The sequence below is a fragment of the Ictalurus furcatus genome, chromosome 5 (assembly GCF_023375685.1).
Source record: "Ictalurus furcatus strain D&B chromosome 5, Billie_1.0, whole genome shotgun sequence".
Taxonomy (NCBI): Eukaryota; Metazoa; Chordata; class Actinopteri; order Siluriformes; family Ictaluridae; genus Ictalurus; species Ictalurus furcatus.
Genome location: NC_071259.1, coordinates 26,473,464 through 26,492,793, shown reverse-complemented (window position 1 = coordinate 26,492,793; position 19,330 = coordinate 26,473,464). Strand labels below are relative to the sequence as shown.

Genomic DNA, 19,330 nt, shown 5'->3' with positions numbered 1-19,330 from the left:
TTAGAAATTGCAAAATCTTCAGGACAGAGGAATCTGCACTTTTCGGTTTTTCAGTAGTAGTTTATTTATCGTACGATGTTGAGAGAAAAAGAGATGCTGTTTATAGCTAGTACAGTGTTAATAGTAACAGGAAATAAAATGTCTTGTGCACGTTCCAAAAAGATAGAATTGGAAAATTGCTATAAGAGGAATAAAAAAAATCTGTAATTATTTTCAAATAACAGCATGGTTGTCATGATTCATTAATGTATAAATGATGCATGCAATTGAATAACCTGGAGTTTTTTTTTAAAGATGTGTATTGATGTGGGCTGTGGTAATGATTAAAATGTTATGAACATGAAATGTCCATGAGATATTGGAACTATAATAAATACAAAAACACTGATTTGAGAAATGCTATTTTTCTCTACTTCAACAAATCTGTAGTTAAAAAAGTAAACTTCTCTCCAGTATTTATTTAAAGCTATGCTTAAAAAAAACACACACACATTTTAGAAATACCACAGTTCAGTCATTTTTTTTTTTTTTAAATTCATGATTTATTGTAGTAGGCTCACCTTTTGGGTGCAGAAGCCTTGACATCTCATTTCTAGCAATTTAAATGAATAATTCAAAATTCTGGCCTTCAATTGAGTCTACTGTAGGGAAAAATATAAAACTTAATTGCAAAAATGTGTAATTGCCCTTAAGAAAATACATTTTTGGCCTCCTATTTCTAATTGTAAAACATTCAGTAATACATGAAGGTGATGTTAGCAGCTGTAGCAGGCAAATGGCTCTCTCCTGTCCAGTCTGTTAATGTATCAGATCTAATAAAAAAGAAATTTTCCTCAAAGTGTGAACACAAACCAAAGTCTCTAAATACACTTGTCAACCCTGCATCTTAAACTCTCTCCCAGTAAACAACAGCACTCGGGATGAGAAAAAGAATGTTAGCAGTGTGAGGAGACCTTTCTACAATTATCACCACATTTAAATTGTGCAGCCAGTTTGTAAAATATGTGCAGCCAGTTTGTAAAATATACATACAAAAGCTAGAAAGGGTTTCATTTTCTTGGCCATTTCCCACTGTGTATACACAGCTCATTTGTCTCAAATGTTAAAAAAGTCTTTTGTTTTCCCAAAATCCTGAATAAATTAGGAAGTAAAATACATTTTAACAGAAATGTTCAATACAGCCTTGCAAAAGATCATTAGAAATGTACAATATTATGTTTAAAGGAGCAATACATAGCATTTTCCATAGCAGTATCCTGCTTCCTGCTGATCACAGAGTATGTACTGAGACCTGCCCTGAACCATCACTGCACTTGCATGCAGAAATATGATGTTATGTGTGTTTTAAGTGCTAAGGGAAAATGCTATGGGTTGCACAGTTAATTTTAGGCTTCCTATTATTTAGTAATGTTAAATAAAACTGAGGCACACCATTCACACACATTCACTCTTCCTGACACACATGCGCGCACACACAATTTGCATTATCAAGTCCCTGGTTTGGCAGTTGCTGTTTTTAACATTTCAAGTGAGCTCATAAGAGGTGTGTAGTGTTCCTCTCTCTGCATCAAGTCTTCATCAGCACCAACATCACATCACGTCTGCTCGTTTGTCTCTCACTTTGTTACGTAGTTTTGTCCGGGCTTTAAACGCAGCGGAATTGAAAAGGTGCTGTGGAAAAAAAACATTACAAAATATAAAAAGACATCAAATAGGAATATAATAGGCATATTTACAAAATGTTTTTGTTTTTTTTCAGCCAATGGTCAATCACATTTTCAGTGTAGTCCACAAAATAAAATTAGTCTTTAAAGCACTGTTACAATTGATCACTAGTCATTGTGCTACAGAAAAGGTCAAAGGTAAGAGGTTACCCTTTCTGTGCGGGAGATCCGGGTGGCCTTGACCGAAGTGTCCAGAATCAGTGGAGCTCCAAGTCCAAAAATATCTCTCAGTAGTGGGTTAACCTACAAAAACATACAAATGCACATAGGTTAAAAACACTGGAATTTTGATCATTCTAACACTGTAAATTATAAAGAGTTCAGAGTTAAAATGTTGGCTTCCTCACCTGCAGGTGGTGGCTCACTCCAGACTCCAGCACCTCTTTAAAGGCATCATAAATCCGGTGACGCATCCAACCATCAAGGTAGACAATCTCGACCCCAAAACGGACCTTCTCCTCAGAGAAGTCCTCACTCTGTGGAGGGAAAAGAAGGAATGTAGCAAGAAATACACAGTTTTCCAAACTAAAGTGCCTTAAAAAATTAATAAACATTCATAAACTTTTTCTGAAATCTTTTTAAGGTTGAACTTTTATTATATCTATTAAATATGTTAAGACATTAGCATTTCCGTCCATGTACATAGGTCCAGAAATGAGTAACTAGCCTGAAGGTTTGAACTGTGAACTAAAGCTATTTATCATATGAGGAAAAATCCTCATAATACAATCACCACTAACTGTTGTCTAATTCCAAGCAATGAAGATTAAGCAATCAAGCCTTAATCTTTAATTAATGTGTAGTCCAGGCTTTTCAGTTCACAGTACCCACATTTCAGTCATTTCATTAAAAACTGGCTGGGATGTCTGTCATTCATTGAGTGTGTAAGCAAGTTAGTAAAAAAATAAATTGACAAAATCCAGCTGTTAATTGTTGTCTATGGTCCAGTCTATTCTGAATTTTGGTTTTGACTAAATTGAATAGGTTGACTAGGTGTGTTATATAGCAACACCCTTGTTAAAGTGCTAAATACATTCGCTGGAAAAACAGCCACTAGCAAGTCAGGAGGTCGTCAGGTCTCGTCTTACCTCGATGTAATGCAGGACCTCGCGGAAGATGGAGCGCTGCTTGCGTCGGTCATTTTTGGCCCGATGTTTATTTCCGTCTGTTGCCAAACGCTTCAGACCCTCGCACAGCACATCGCAATCCTCATACTGAAACTCCTAAACACAGGAAACACAACAACTAACACTCATAAAACCTCAGAATAAGGTTCTTAAGAAGTAATGAATTATAAATACACGATGACATCAAACACCCGCTTGTGTTTATGTGCTGGTTATGTGAACGTGGAATTGGTTGTGTCTCACCTCGTTAACCTCTCGTGCCAGTTCATACAGCAGAGCGATGGTTTCTCCTACAGCGATCCTGAAGTTCACCTCACTGCTCTCCAAACAAGCCTGCAGCTGAGGCAAGTGACTGGGAGAGAGAGGGAGAGAGCGAGAGAGAGAGAGAGAGAGAGAGAGAGAGAAGTTGTTCAGGTTTGTGCAAAAACATAAACAAACAAAATAAAGACCAAGACCTGACTCGGAAATCATGATTGGAGATTGGAGTGATTTATATGGACCTTTTAATAAAACATTAAGAACCTATTGTTTTACACTGCAGTCAGACTGGTTTGTGGCACAACAAAGAAAAAAAAAAAAAGAGTTATCTTTATAACTCTTTAAATAGTAAATAATTAAATCCAATTATTAATTAGACAACCAGGCTAAATAACAGTTTTTACCTGCAAGCTATCAGATTCCCAAGTAGCCTGGTGTCCAGTTTATTCCCTTATTTCCTCTATCTCTGACTACGTTTACATGGACAGCAATAATCTAATTATTGACCTTATTCTGAATAAAACAATATTGTGATTAAGGTGTTTACATGAGTCGCTTTTAGAATACTCCTTTCATGTTCCTGATTTACATGTTATAGAACATAGAGTGATTAATGGTACACGTTATTACGTCCCCATGCCACGCCGTCCGATGTTCAATTTTATTTGTATAGCGCTTTTTACAATAGACATTGTCTCAAAGCAGCTTTACATAAATATCAACATGGTATACAGATATTAAAGGTACGAATTTATCCCATCTGAGCAAGCCACCGAGTGGCGACGGTGGCAAGGAAAAACGTTCCCTCCAGAATTTCATGTATTGACACTTGAATTCAATACACTTGGTCTTCGTTATGGTACCGTATAGAGTTTTGGGTGTTCCATTTTTAATTTTATGAAAGCTTCAAGTGCAGTTAATTATTTGTTATGCTATACGTGCAAACAGATGACTGCTTGAAGCTGTGGGCTGTGTCCCAATCCACGTATTTACCTACTATATAGTAACTGAGATACATGTATTTCGCCTACTATATAGCAGGTAAGTATGCGATTTCGGACGCAGCCATGCTCTCCTGTTTGCCGTCAAACGGTTGAGCACTGCTCTGTGTGTGTCTAGTCGCAAAATGCGGTGAAAACTTCTACACGACGTTATTAGTGTGATTAAGGTGTTTACATGTCTGTAATACACGCTGATAATGTGACTAAAATAGGAATACTCCACGTCTTAATTCAATTTGTGTTTACTTTGAGCATGACTTTAGACAGATTAAGGTAATAAAAAATTGCTGTTTACATGGTAATTTCTTAATCAGAGTATTGTCTTAATCGGGTTAATATTGGATTATTGTTGTCGATGTAAACGTCCTGATTGAGTCTATGGAGAACAATTATTTAAGAACGACCAAAAAAAAAACCACAAGCAACGAACATCCAAGTTAAGTGTGGGCTATATACAGCAGTGGCTCAAGAAATAAATCAGAAATGTGTGCACACCACTGTTAACTTGTTTGCCATGCCAAGTCTAAGAAAAAGAAGAAAAATGTGTCTACTTGTCCAGTGCCCAAACCCTCTGGGCTAGCTTCAAGTCTTTTATCCAGCATTGGAGTTAAAGCTTGAGGTAACTGCGCAGAAACCTGACAACCCTACCCACAAGATTTATACTCTGCACCTTTCAAGCTACATAGGACAGTACTTTTTTTTTGTCCATTAAGCTTTCTGGCACGCATTCTTAAAAAAATAATAGTGCTCCTACTATTCATATCTGTATTTGTTTAGAACACTTGATCTGTTCAATCCAAATAATGTACTCGTGTTTGGTTAAATCCCTAATATGAAGTGGGATTTTTGCATTACTTGAATGTCATTTTTTTTTTTTTTTTAAACATCACATATAGACACAATAATACTAACTAATACATGAAGTGAAAGTAATAATCACCACAAATGTAAATGTATACTGCATTTTCTACATGCAGAAGACACTCAAACTATACACAGTAAATGTCATATTATTTAGCTGAAATAATGAAAAATAAATGTGTTTGTTAGCTTGTTGCTGATGCAGGGGTGTGTGTATGTGTGTTAAGGACTTACTGGCTGACCATGTTGTTGATGTGGGAGGCAGGACACAGTGTGCCGAGCAGAGCCCAGGCCTGAAGGGCAGCGCTGTGGAGAGCTGGAATTCCAGCTTTAACAGATGGTAAGCTGCCATCACCCAGTGGATACGCTCCCACAAACACACTCTCCAAATGCCCCATACACTTCAACAAATCCTGATGGACAAGAAGTGAAAAGTTAACAAATGCTCCTCAAGTTATATACATATATTACATAATCTGTCTATAATTTTTCTGTGGTGTGAAGATGGTGGCATTTACTTCAGCGTTGTCTGATGCGGACACGTAGCAGCATAAGCCCAATGCTCGGGCACACTAGAGAAAGAGAGAGAATAATGAATATTAGGATAACTCTGAGCCCAATCCTTATAGTCACTTAGAAACAATTACTGTCTTAAATTCTGTAACCTGAGAGGTGGTAATAGATAAAGGAAATTAAAGACACAGCTCTTTAACAATTTGAAGAGTGGGGTAAACTACACACTATTTACAAACATATTTATACACAACCCCAATTTCTAAAAAGTTGGGACAGTACAGAAAATGCAAAAAAAACTAACAAAAGGAATCATTTGAAAATTCACCCTGTACTATATGGAAAACACATTATTAACACATTATTTGAAGTTTTACTTTGTGAATTTAATTTATTTTTGAAAATATACACTCATTTCAAATCTGATGACTGCAACACACTCCAAAAAATTTGGGACAGTCGACTGTTCACTGTGTAACATCACCTTTTCTTTTAATAATACATATTTGGGCACTGAAGACATTTTCCCCCATTCATCCATTATGTATTTCTTCAGCTATGCAAGTGTACAGGGCCATCGTTGCCATATTTTTCACTTCATAATGCACCACACATTCTCAATGGGAGACAGGTCAGGACTGCAGGCAGGACATGCTAGCACCCGCACTCTCTGCTTACGCAACCATACGCTTGTAATCTAGGCAGAATGTGGTTTGGCGTTGTCCTGATCTGGCTGGCAGCATATGTTGCTCCAAAATGTGTACACATCTTTCTGCATTAATGCTGCCCTCATAGATGTGCAAGTTACCCATGCCATGAGCACTGACACACCCCCATACCATGACAGAAGCTGGCTTCTGGACCTGACGCTGATAACAGCTTGGATGGTACTTTTCCTCTTTGGCCCGGAGAACACGACGGCTGTTTTGTCCAAAATCTATCTGAAACGTTGACTCGTCGGACCACAAAACACAATTCAACTGTGCTACTGTTTTTAAACGTATCACCAATACGATAGTACCATAAGTAATGTTGTATGTGCGTCACTTAATACTATTTTCGTGAAAATTACACATCTCACTGCTTTTGCAGAATACACAACGGTTAGTGGCACTTCATTTAACCTAAATTCTTTTTAGGTTAAAAAGAATTGTACAATTAGCCGTGTTTGTTTTATGATTTTTTTTTTGAGTTTGTTTCCAAATTCATTTATTTATTCCTAACGTTATGTTCATTCTTAGTACACCGAGGACAATTTCTATTTGCATGGTTTCATTGCTCTAGGGAACAACAGATGAAATATGTGATTGTTCTTGAGATTTTCCAACAGCCAGTTATTCATTCTCAGTATTAAAGTATTCAGAGCAAAATGTGGTTTGTCTGTTTATATTTATATCTATGTATTTCTGTAAATTTGGTTCATTTTGCAGATTTGAATTATGAATTAACACAATATTGCATGGTATCGCGATCCTTATAAGCTGGTATAGTATCGTAAGATATGTTTATGGTATCGTGACAACACTATTGTGTACTACCGCTATATTTATTACTAAAGGACCCCACAGTTACGATCTGGCATTTTATGATACTATATAAAGGTGCTGTAGAAAGCACGTAGTGCACTATATGCTCAATAGAACGACAGCTGGGATTCAGCAAAAAAAAAAAAAAAAGTGACTTCAATAAGTGACTATTAAAAAGGAAGCAGACTGACTGCTTGATAGAATCGTTATACATTAATGTTAGGTTCATATTCTGTTGTTTTTTTTTGCCGTCAAGTAAAAAAAAGTATATAGAAGGTATGTAAATATGAATAGTATTGAAACAGTGAAATGTGTTATGCCAGCCTAAACTCACACTCTGACGAGCTGATAGGTTGGCACAGCTGTCAGTCAGGATGGAGCTAAGGACAGGGCGGAACATCTTAAAGCCCTCCTCGCCTTCAAATCCACCTCCCAGCTGAATACAGAGGAGTGCACACAGTGTGGCTGCTGCAGCCTGCTCCTCTCCTCCACCTACAGACACACAGAGAGAGAGAGAGAGAGAGAGAGAGAGTGTGAGTGAGTGAGTGAGTGAGTGAGTGAGTGAGTGAGAGAGAGAGAGAGAGAGAGAGAGAGAGAGGTCATACTTCTTCTTCAAAAAAAATATTTCCACCTCTCTGTTAACTCTAACATGGTCCTAGTGCCTACCTTTCTTCAGGCTGCGTTCCAGGCAGTCGCCGATGGTGAGGCGTCTCTCCAGCAGGAAGTCATACAGCACTCTGGAGGAGAAGGCTAGTCGCAAGCTCTCCAGCGCTGCTAGCCGAGTCTTCACACTGAGAGAGAGAGAGAGATTTTACTGAGGTCAGTTACAGCTGCACCAGAGTATAAGCGGTACAAGGATGTGGCAGGGTTTTTGTGTTTGAAAGCTGCTCATGTTATAGAATTTTTTTTAATATATGAATACATAAGAGTATTTTAAAAATAAAAAGTATTTTGATATTGTTTAGACTACATGGAAATGCAGCAACACTGATCAAAAGATCAAAAACTTTATTTGGCATTTATCTGGTATAATTAAATACCACAAAAGAGCATGTCTTCAGTTTAACATTGAGTTTTAATATTAACAGTTTTTGTCAAACACTTTATCTACGTCACAAGACATGCAATTTAATAACTCATTGACTAGCCACAGCACAAGGGATAGAAAAGCCACAGTCAGGTCCTTAAGTATTTGGACAGTGACACAATTTCTGTAATTTTGCCTCTGTACACCACCACAATGGATTTGAAATGAAGCAATCAAGATGTGATTGAAGTGGAGACTTTCAGCTTTAATTCAAGGGGTTTAACACAAATATTTCATTAACTGTTTAGGAATTATGACCATTTTTTACATGCTCAAAAAATGGCCAACTGGACAAACTAACAATCAAATATTAGGATTATATTTGATACTTGGAAGCAAATCTTTAGCAGATGACTGCCTGAAATCTAGAACCCATGAACATCACCAAATGTCTGTGCTTCCTCACTTGAGATGCTTTGCCACGCCTTTACTTTAGCTGCCTACAGTTGCTGCTTCAGTTTTGTCTTCAGAGGCAAAATTACAGAAATTGCATCACTGTCCAAATACTTATGGGCCTGACTTGATGTCACAAATCGCACACCATCTATATAAAGTAACAGCTGATGGTACACTATTATAATATTATTTAGAACCCTAGCATGAGATTTGCAATTTTACACTTTACACACAGCTTTCTAGAGAACCCAAAAAGACATGTATTGGATTTGATGGCATGTCAAACAAACCATGTTTATTTATGGTGACGCCAGGGCATGTGACTTCAGTCTAAGATCAATCTACAACTTTTTGTGAATGTGTGCAGATGAAAGTACATTGCACGTGTCTAGCATGCTTAAAATAAGATATAAAAAAGTTTCACACCATGTTCTGGTTTCCTTTTTGCAAACCCTTCTTCCAGTTTGAAAAATGCTTTTCATATTTACAGTAAGTCTGTAATTGTGCATCACTCCCTTTGTAGGACTTTGTGTAAAAACATGCGTCACCTCTTGTCCATCAAGTTGTCGATACACTGCTTCAGTTTGTCTTCGGTTTCCTCCTGAGCAGTTTGTTCATCCACCACCTCACCTGTTCAGCACAACACTAGGTTTTAAAACAGGATCCGTGGGTCTCGTTGCTCTCACACCTTCATATTATGTGTGTATTACAGGGGTGGGAGATGTGATAAAAGTATTACAGCAAAATACTTAAATACTTTTCATTAAAAACATATAGTATTGCTAAACCTGCCTGCTAAATAATAATGCTGCAGTAATAAAAAAAAAAAAGAAAAAAGAATGAATTTGATGACACTTATTTAATCCCTATAAAATTAAATAATTTAACAGAAGAAACAAAGGGGAAAAAATCTATAATTAAATTTCAACATTTTACAATTTACAAAGATTGAGTACACAACACAAATCCAATCAGCTGCTTCCTATCAGGATTTGTAATCATTATAAATAAAAATATCTGAAAAGTTTAGTGGGTGACTGATTTATTATGATACCAATATTATAACAGCATACTTCGCAGTCATAGTGTATAATAGTAATTAATTATGTTTATGTCTATATGATTAATACAGATTCTAGGCTAATCCTGCAGAGCTGCTATACTGATTTGTATTCTCTGCTCCAATACACTTGGCTCAAATTCTCAGTTATCATCAACCTCTCTGAGATGAATCGGCAATGTTGGAGCCGAGAAGTGTGCGTGTGTGTGTGCGCGCGCCTGCGCTTGTGCACCTGTTCCTTCATCCAGCACTGAGGCACTCTCACTGGCACTGCTGTAATGACTGAGCACATCAGATGCCAAATCATCATCACTAGCACCGGACCCTCCTTTTCCTCCATTCTTCCCTGAGTGAGAGACGAAAAAAAAATGACTAAGGGACTTCCAAAATAAGGTGGGGTTAAACGGGGTAAAGAAAAAGTCAAGAATGAACAAGAGATGACATGAGACAAGAGAGGATCACATGCAAAGTATGCATGACAGACAGAGCATGGGTTATTCTGTCCACATGCACAGTTCCCCCACTCCCACACATACATAACTTAATGTGTACAATCACATGCGCTGCAGTTAATCAGCTCAACCCTACTGCTTTCTGTTTAGCAGTCACTCTACTTAATCTGAGCTGTGCTCAAAGCAACAAAACGGTCCAGTCGTAAAGGAGTCACGACGAAAAATCAGAATTCAGAAAAACCCACTCATGTCTCTTACGCATCATGTGTACAGTCAAACCTCCTCGTAAAGAGGAGCGCACACAAATTCCAGCAATAGTTTCCTTAATCATGCTTTCACCTCTGCTGTATCTGTATGATTGAACTCATATTTGGTTGGAGTGTGTGTTATTTAAATAGAGCAGTACACATGTTAGCAGTAAAAAAAAATAAAATAAATAAAATAAAATAAAATAATAACATTAATAATCTCAATTGTAATTGCAGGAAGCTTTAACAAAAATATACTGTATATAATGAGGAATAGTGTCAATGTAACTGTGAATAAGAGGCACATGTGTAGATCTTTATCAGCTCATTAGCCCTTTAATTAAGAAACATTTTAATTAGTTAGTTAATTAATAGGTACATTTACATGCAAGAAGCACCATGAAGCTCTGACCTTAATGCTGAGTCATACTGAGCATACAGGCAATTTTTTTTTAGCCCATTAAATAATTTCATGTAGACACTAAAACATGCCAGACATGATGTTATTGACTTTAGTTGAATTAATTTCCTTCAGTGTTTTTTTTGTATGAAGTTAGGATTAGTTTTCCTGCTCGCCATCACATTTGTGTAAATTAGTTGTTCGTAAACTGGTGTGTGTCCTATGCACACACCATGTAAATAAGGGAGGGCACGTGGGAGCTTGTTAATACACAGCGTAATCCGATTTGTCAAATGAGAACAAATCACCTCTGATTTCGAGAATTTAGTGAATCAGACGTAGATTCCTTCATATGACTCTGTGGGCAAATCTTTGCTCATACATTCAAGTAATAAGGGACTATGTTTGTATTTCTAGGTTTGTAATTCGGTTCACGACCTTGTACGAACCAGCTGACCCCTGGCACAACAGCCAATGACACAGACACACACAATGAGCCCTCATTTTTAATCCTGTAAACATCAGAAAGTCCTGAACAAGCAGAAACATTCACACAACCTCTCTGCCTAACAATCCATCCACTCCATTCATTCATCACTACCTCATCAAGACACTGTCGCTTAGCCGTGGCTCTAACTGGTGCACTACACCAGCTTTTACATCAACTGTATTGTACTTGACTGTAGGGTTGGGCAATATGACAATATAACACTAGCGATATTGTGAAAACTGTCCTGATAAACTGCGTATAATCAGTATGTTTTTTTTTTAATAACAATTCCAACTGATTAGATTAAAACTGTAAATGTTTTGTTTTTTTTTAAACTTACTTTAAGCTCATTTTCCTTTACAATGTTAAATAATTTGTTTGGAGATATTCAATAAACATAGAATTGAACTACTGTCTTGCAGGTCGTTTATTAGCAAACCTATATCTTGTGATACATTTACGATATATGTGAAAAAAATTTCATATCACCCACCCTTATTCTACATACATTTTTGTTCATCTTGAAAATGAAAGGTTAAACACATTGGATGATATGTCAGACCTGAAGTATCCCTGGCTGGTAGGTTTCCATGTCGGCCTTCAAAACTTTAGCAATTTACAGTCAACTATCCTGGGGTGCATATGTGAAGTAGCTTGGCTTCACACATATGCAGACCAGCTGTTAGTTTCTCTTTAAACTTTCGGTCATTGTAATGAGTATTTCAAATCACACACGACCTTGTATTTACTATCTAAAAGATTCATCTGGAGGAGTACATAAGTATGAGATTTGAGAGTTTTTTTTGGTTTGCATTGCATTAATCCACACACATCTAATATGGCAGACAACTGTAAGACTGACAATGTGAGGCAGCCATTAAAATGAGGAATAACACTGGCTATGTATTTGGCATAAATATTAACTAGTGATTGCACTAAATCCAGCACATGTGCATGAAAGTACAAACACAGATTCCTCTCCAGCCCTCAGCAGAAATCCAATATGGGGCAAAGTTCAGTTCCCTAACTGAAGCTCCACACACAAAATTGTCTGTTTTCACCTGCTGGCGATGCCATTCAGAAGATGGAGACACTACCCATGTTTTTTGGGGGTGTTGTAAGATCCAAGAATTTTGGTAGAAGTTGCAGAGCTTTGTATGTGAGGTGTTGAACACTCAGATCTCGTTCTGCCCTAGACTCTGTATTTTGGGAGATGGTGAGGTCACAAAATTGGAGGATAGGTACAAAAAAGATTGGGTTTTGACCAGTGTGATGATTGGTAGACAGGTTATTTTAAGGGGATGGAAATCAGATGGAGCGCCCTCGTTTCCAGAGTGGTGTGTGGAGATAGGGAGGGTGGCTGCCTTTGAGGAGGGGTCGAGCAGAAGGATTGGAGTTGGGAATTCCTTCAGGAAGAAATGGAGCAGTTATTTGGCATTTTTGGGGGACTCTCGAGGAGGGGCAGTGGAGAGTATAATTTAGAGTTTAGTCTATGATTATACTTGATTATTGTATTTTCCTTTTTTTTTTTTTTTAAATTGTGTGTATTTTTATTTATTTTTTTTATTTTTATTTTTTTTGGATATGTGAGTTTATATTCTATTGACCACAGGGGTGTTCGTGGGGGGACAAGGGTGGGGTGGGAGGTTGGTAGGGGGAGGGGTTATAGTGAGGATTTATGTTAAAATAGTTTGATTCATTATATATGTTGTTTGTCTATAGGTGTTAACTTGTGAATCAATAAAAGTGTTAATTACAACAAAATTGTCTGTTTTGTCATTGCGCCCTGTACTGTGGCTGTGATTGAACAAAAGAAATAATGCTCTGTTAATCACTGATTTAGGCAACGAATGAGAAAAATCCTAAAAAAATACTCTTGCTTTTAAAAACCATATCTGCACAATTTTAAGTGTGCCATTGTTGGAAAATAATCAACAGTGGGGTGCTGTGATGTTGCCCTGTTACTGTTATCTCCCCGAAATGGAATATTTTCCAATAACAGCAATAACATGTCCTGGAGTGTTTTATTTCTCTTACACCACAGTAATTTGTGTAAGACTATTCAGTGTAATACTATTAGTAATAAAAACTGTTTGTAGTTACATTGCTTCCCATGAAGCAAGTAAGTTCCTGGTAACACTCATGTCATAGCAGCTATAAACAGTCATTCCCTCACAATAATTTTTATCTTTTTTAGCACACACACAGCTTACGTTACTGAGAAGCCACAAAGCTGTCTGCCCTGAAGACTTTCCTCGTATTTGGAAAAATGACAACTTTACAGCTTTACATCTGACTGTTACAAAGCTCTGATATTGGAGACTCCTTCCATAAATCATGTCTCCTCAGAGAACATGCCATACAAGCCTGTTTATATTATTATATTAATATATAATTTATATATATATTCTAACACGCGCATTAACCCATGAGTTGCCTTGCAGCCAAAACTACTGGCCGAGACGTACTGCTATAGGAAGCTGATCAACACCTTCTGACCAATCATATTTGAGTAGTCAACAGGTCATTTAGACTGATGAAAATGAATCAATAAACTTTAAGTTGATTAGACAGGATTAGATAGCACTCAGTGATGAACTGCCATATAAACAGATAAAGCAGCTTGTATGTACAGAGCTATGAACTTTGAGGCACATCACACGTTTATGTTCTGAGGTAGAAAGCTCCAGTGAGGTTAGTGTCATGCAAACGGGATGACCGGGACTAGTCTGGAATATTGACATAATGGCACAGGCCATGCACAGTGTGTGTCCAGGACAATTGTCTCATCTAACACAACTAATTCAGCTAATTTAGCTCTTCTTAAGACTTTTAAGAGAGTGTCCACATTAATCTGGATAGATCTGAAAATGGCATTTCCATTTTAAAACACTCTCCATCTACACTTAAAAACATTTTTCCAAAAAAAATCTGAAAACGCTTACATCCCTATACTGCGCATACATAAAAACGTAAGAAGCTTTACTCTGTACAAACGTAAGAAGATTTACTTTGTACAAAGGGACATTAATCTTTAACAATACTATCAAACTGGATAGCAGGCACAACAACTGCAGTACAACATCGTCCACCATCTTGAGTTTTTAGTTGAATGGGTCACATGACTGGGTCACATGACTAAAAAGAGTCATGGGATCATTGTTTTTGAATGTCTCCATTGTCTCAGACCACACTACACCACGAAAACAGTGTTTCCAAATGTAACCACTTGGGAGAGTTTTCGAAAAGCTCAGTTTTCGCTAGACAAAAACGCCATCTCAGTGTGGACAGAAGGCCAAAATGTAAAGAAAAAGATGTTTTCAAATTCATCCAGATTAATGTGGACGTAGCCTAAGATTCCCCAATCGTGACAGTTGGCAACAAATTAAAGACAAGAACGTAATTTAATGATGAGATTCAACATCCTGAAAAATATTCTTCCTTTTTTCATCCAATCCCAGATTGTTCTGTCCCGACAGTTTCTTTCCTAAGACAGACCATCAGGGGAAAAGCTTTTGTAAATCTGCGCTGCCTAAACACAGTAACATCTAGAAGTGTTTAGGTAAGTGAATAGATCCATTGCTACAAGACTAGTAGGGTAATATTCCAGCCTGGATGAAGGAAGATGGATGTAGATGGGTGAATGAAACATGCTACAGGTTAAAGTGTGCCATTCACAATAGCGTAATAGACAGTAATGAATGAAATGCAAGGACGCATTCATGATTAAAGCGAACCGTGGGAGGTCACACGAACGCTACCTGGACGCGACAGTGCCGACTTGGCTGAAAGCTGCAACAGAAGTACTTCCTGTCGAAGTGAGCCTATTCAAGGCAATGAGAGGAAGGAAAAATTCATATGACAAATCTACAGGATAAAGGTTCTACACAGTGAGACTGTGACTCCAAGAACACTGTCTGTCAATCATTTTTTATCAGTAATCTTATTTCAAATGAGGCCTCATAAGCAAACGCCTCTTTGGGAGCTTTGATGAGTATGAGTGCGCACACATGAAGAAAACACTACGTTTACTACTTGCTTTACGTGCTGTCCTGATTACCCACAATTGCCCAGTACTAGTTTGGGTCCTTCACATGTCTTTACAGAGGAAACATAATCACAATAATTTAACAGTAACAGACTGAAAGCAAATATAACTGACCGGAAGTGAAATTGATGAACATGAAGCTAATACCCATATAACCGATCAATATTTTGCTTAGTAAGGCTTCGAATTTCCTTAAAACTTTATTACCATTATCAGACTAACTTATCAGGTAAAAGACAACTGACTCAAAGATATAACTGTGTATAATATAACAAACAGTAATCTCTTTTTACAATCTACAATGCAGACATGTTCAAATTTGACACAGAGATATTCTACAAAGATGTATACGAATTATTATATCAGTAACATGGTTACATCAATGGAGTGACAACATTAACAGATTAATTTGTATACAATTTGAATAACTGTGACGGGGCTAACTAATAAACATGATATTGTTAATTAGCTGACAACTGTCCAAGCTTTCAAATGGTAGCTGATATATATACACACACAAATATATATATATATATATATATATATATATATATATATATATATATATATATATATATATACATACACATATATATATATACACACACACACACACACATACACACACTATATTATATATGCCTTTTATTTCATTTTATTGATATTACATTTTAATGTTGATTAATAATGATTAATAGCAACACCACCAACGAGAAAGTTATTATTAATTAACAAGAAAAATATAATATCATGATTATTATTTGACAAAAGTAAACATAAAGGCCATCTATTAACCATTTAAATATCTGTGTATTTAGCTAGATGGCTCAATTATATTTTTTTAACATACAAATTTAGGTTTCATTGAAAGTCCTTCAATGCTATACTACTACTACAAGTTTTAATTATTATTATTACTATTATAATAATAAATTATTGTTGCTGTTATTTAACAATAAAACACCAACAACAACAATTTAACTAAGGAAAACTTTTTTAGATGTGTGCAATTAGCTTAACTTAAAATTGTGCTTTCCTTCATAGAAAACACCACGTTCTTCATTTCTATATAATAATAATAATAATAATAATAATAATAATAATGAATCACAGAATATTTATGTTTAATAATAATAATAATAATAATAACAACAACAACAATAACAATAATAATACTTTTACAAAGGCAAACTAGAGGACAGCTAACTAGTTAACCTTTCTGTGAACTTTGTGATTAGCTAGATGTCTTGACAGCATTTTTAATAAAAGAAAATAGAGGATTAATTAATGTTAAAAAATCAACACGTCATTCATGCCTATAGCTCCTGTAAGTGTACACTTCACTTGCACTAGGAAAACTCACCCTTATTTGAAGTGGCCCCACGTTTCCCTTTTTTGCTCCGTGGCATGCTGTCAGTTGATCCAACACAAGCTAATGCACACACACATACATATATATATATATATACACACACAGCCTTACGGCGCTCAGATCGAATTAAAAACACTTGATCTGACAGTCGATACTTCGACCACAGAAGAGTCAAATACTAAATAATAATCGAATAAATCCACTAACTAGCTCTGGTTAATTTCAAAACGTGGTAGTGACTTCATCACCCACGTTTTCACACCACTAATCTCTGTGTGTCTCATTCCTCGTCACACAAAGGCCGGATTTTTATCTTCTCTTTAGCGTGTATTATCTGTGTTTATCTCCGGGTAACCAATATCGTATGCCAGGCTGAGATGGTAAATATTTTCCGAAATGTTTTGGACGGAGGTTTGTGCACGTTGCCGCCGCAGCTTCCACCATCTTCTCCCCGGTAACGGCCCATAGACCCGGCACGCGCCGCCTTCACAATAAACCGCGTAGTGGATTATGGGTAATGTAGTGTATATGTCCAGTGTTTAAACGTGCTAGAGATACGAGCGTGAAGTTACAAGACAATGCATTTCCCAGAATCCTGCGCGACTATCAGCTGTTTAGGAATGTTTGGGTAATGACGTAGCCCGCAAAGTTCTTTGACGGAAAAACTCTATTCGAAGAATAACAAGTGGCAGCTAAACAAATAGAGTATTCTCACCCAGGTTTTCGTAAATGGTTCTTAGGAAAGCAGTTAGAGACTTGATTCCAGCTCAGATAGCTGCCCAACATAAAAGTATAAATAAATTAAACATATGTAGTACTAAAACTTAGTACATTTTTACGTCTATATAGAACACACTAGCACAAGAGCACTGTTACTTTAATATAATGTAACTGCTAGAAGATAGAAGGCAATATAAGGGTATTTTAGAAGGATATTAACAATAAGTTGTAGTATTTTATATGTAAACACATTTCTACACAAGCCCATTTGGTGTAATATGTTGAGACAAGTGATTTATCCGGCAGTACAGGTTTTAGTCAGATCAGATTTAGTACTCCCCCTACAGGCTCAAACCGGATGACGTGGGAGAACAGGTTTAATATTTCTTATAAAACAACAAAACTTTGTTTATCATGCAGTAGCATTCTTTCTGAATATCATCCAATTCATGTTACTGATCCTATTAAAACCCACGTGGTTGTTAATTGTCTACCAGGTCAACTTGTGGACACTGTTGAGGAACTTATACTGCTGTCTTCCATCCCATAAGATCTAAACTGAAGCAGTTTCATTCATTTACCTTCGGTAACTGCTTTATCCTGGTTTGGGATGTAGTGGATCCAGGGCCTGTCCCTCGAATACTGGGCATTAGGTAATAATTCATCCTGGACAGGATGCTTAGACGACCCACGTACTGGCTTGTTTTTGGGAGGTGAAAAGAAACAAGAGAACCCAGGGAAAACCCACACAGAAAAAATGAAACTCCATACAGACAGTAGCCCAAGCTCAGGATTGAACCAGGGGACTGTATTCATTACTGATATTTAAACATTGCTATCATGACAGTTTACAATAATTTTTTTTTATCAAATTTTGCAAATTTATGTTGCTATTTATGTCATTCTACAAATTGATCAATCGGCATTCTGCTTCTGTTGTGCTGTTATTGTGTCCTGTGTAGACAGCACTGCCCAGTGGATTCATTATAGTGTGCTACACGATTTTTCTTATTGCCTTATGCTTTGAATTCATTTTACACTTTCACCCCTTATGTAGTCCTTCATGCTGTACTCCTGTTATTCTATCTGTATACATATACAGTATATGCAATGGATAACAAAAATCTACATGACTTGACAATCCACATGTTATCTAAAGCTCTGTTTCCATGCACATACTTTTTATGCAAATGTTGGGATATCGAATGAAAAATGCTGGATTGAGATGCCAAATGTGAATAAAGTCTCCAAAATGCGCATAAAAAACCTTATGCACTCAATTGAGGTGGATAATTTACACATTTACCAAATAAATTCCTCGATATGCATCAAAAAAGTCATGTGACTTTGCCTCAACAACTCATGTGATTGGCTAATTGGCTCAGAAAATTAAAAATGGCAGCAAGCAAGATTCAGAAGTGACGATTTTATTCTCTTGAACACATGGTATGGAAACGGTGCTTTATTTGCCAATGTTTTGTGCAATATTCCAATTTTTCACACAAGTTAAATTTGCAACTTGGATGGAAACATAGCTAATGAGACACTGGGCTTACTTTACAAAATTCAACCAAAAGTGTATTTGAATACCTGCAACCCACAAAAGAGTCAAATAGCTATAATTCTTCTTGACACATAACCTACTTATCAGTCCATTTCTCATGAGATCAAAATTCTATCCAATTTTCTCGTCAGATTCATGCCCCACAATCCTCTGTGTACTCTCTTTAGCCTACACTTTTAAGGGTTCTTTATATGTGTATGTAGAACCCAACAGCTGAGTGTATCCAGTAGAATCCTTTCTGGAAGCTAATAACCCTTAATTATCTTACAAACCCTTAAAGAACCTTTGATGAATCCCTTTTCCCCCCTAAGTGTACCTTTCCACTGATTCTTCCAATCCTCCTGAGCAGTTCTTACTGCTTGAAGTAATTGAAGTTGCAGGTACCTCTAACTCTGCATATTAACCACTTGCCTTGTTAAACTCTATCCTCTGTTCTTCCAGATCAGTTCGTGCATCACCCTCAAAATCCCAATATCTAATGCT

The 19,330-nt window shown here is 36.8% G+C and overlaps 1 protein-coding gene across 5 annotated transcripts; it reads right to left on the bottom strand.

Moving 5' to 3' along the window:
- Positions 1-48: 48 nt before the first annotated feature.
- On the bottom strand, positions 49-17,355 carry ifrd2 (interferon-related developmental regulator 2). Of its 5 annotated transcripts, none has more exons than XM_053625459.1 (14): positions 16,771-17,355; positions 16,555-16,623; positions 14,905-14,967; positions 9,786-9,899; positions 9,042-9,123; positions 7,677-7,801; positions 7,345-7,502; positions 5,490-5,543; positions 5,206-5,384; positions 3,095-3,203; positions 2,813-2,947; positions 2,072-2,200; positions 1,875-1,967; positions 49-1,671 (listed from the first exon to the last, which is right to left on the bottom strand). In XM_053625459.1, the coding sequence occupies exons 2-14, from the start codon at positions 16,598-16,600 to the stop codon at positions 1,591-1,593; spliced, it is 1,368 nt and encodes a 455-aa protein (XP_053481434.1). In that variant the 5' UTR covers positions 16,601-16,623; positions 16,771-17,355; the 3' UTR covers positions 49-1,590. The 5 variants fall into 5 exon arrangements, with proteins under 5 accessions (XP_053481434.1, XP_053481435.1, XP_053481438.1 ...); XM_053625460.1 differs by having other exon boundaries at positions 16,816-17,355; XM_053625463.1 differs by lacking the exon at positions 14,905-14,967 and having other exon boundaries at positions 50-1,671; positions 16,771-17,352.
- Between the last annotated feature and the right edge of the window lie 1,975 nt (positions 17,356-19,330).

Bases quoted from the DNA above. Each gene is read 5' to 3' on its own strand.
- ifrd2 (XM_053625459.1), bottom strand. From the start codon at position 16,600: ATGCCACGGAGCAAAAAAGGGAAACGTGGGGCCACTTCAAATAAGG. The intron at 14,968-16,554 runs GTGAGTTTTCCT...TGCCTTGAATAG, and splicing joins TGGGGCCACTTCAAATAAGG to GCTCACTTCGACAGGAAGTA. The intron at 2,201-2,812 runs GTAAGACGAGAC...TTCCCTCCACAG, and splicing joins AGGTCCTGCATTACATCGAG to AGTGAGGACTTCTCTGAGGA.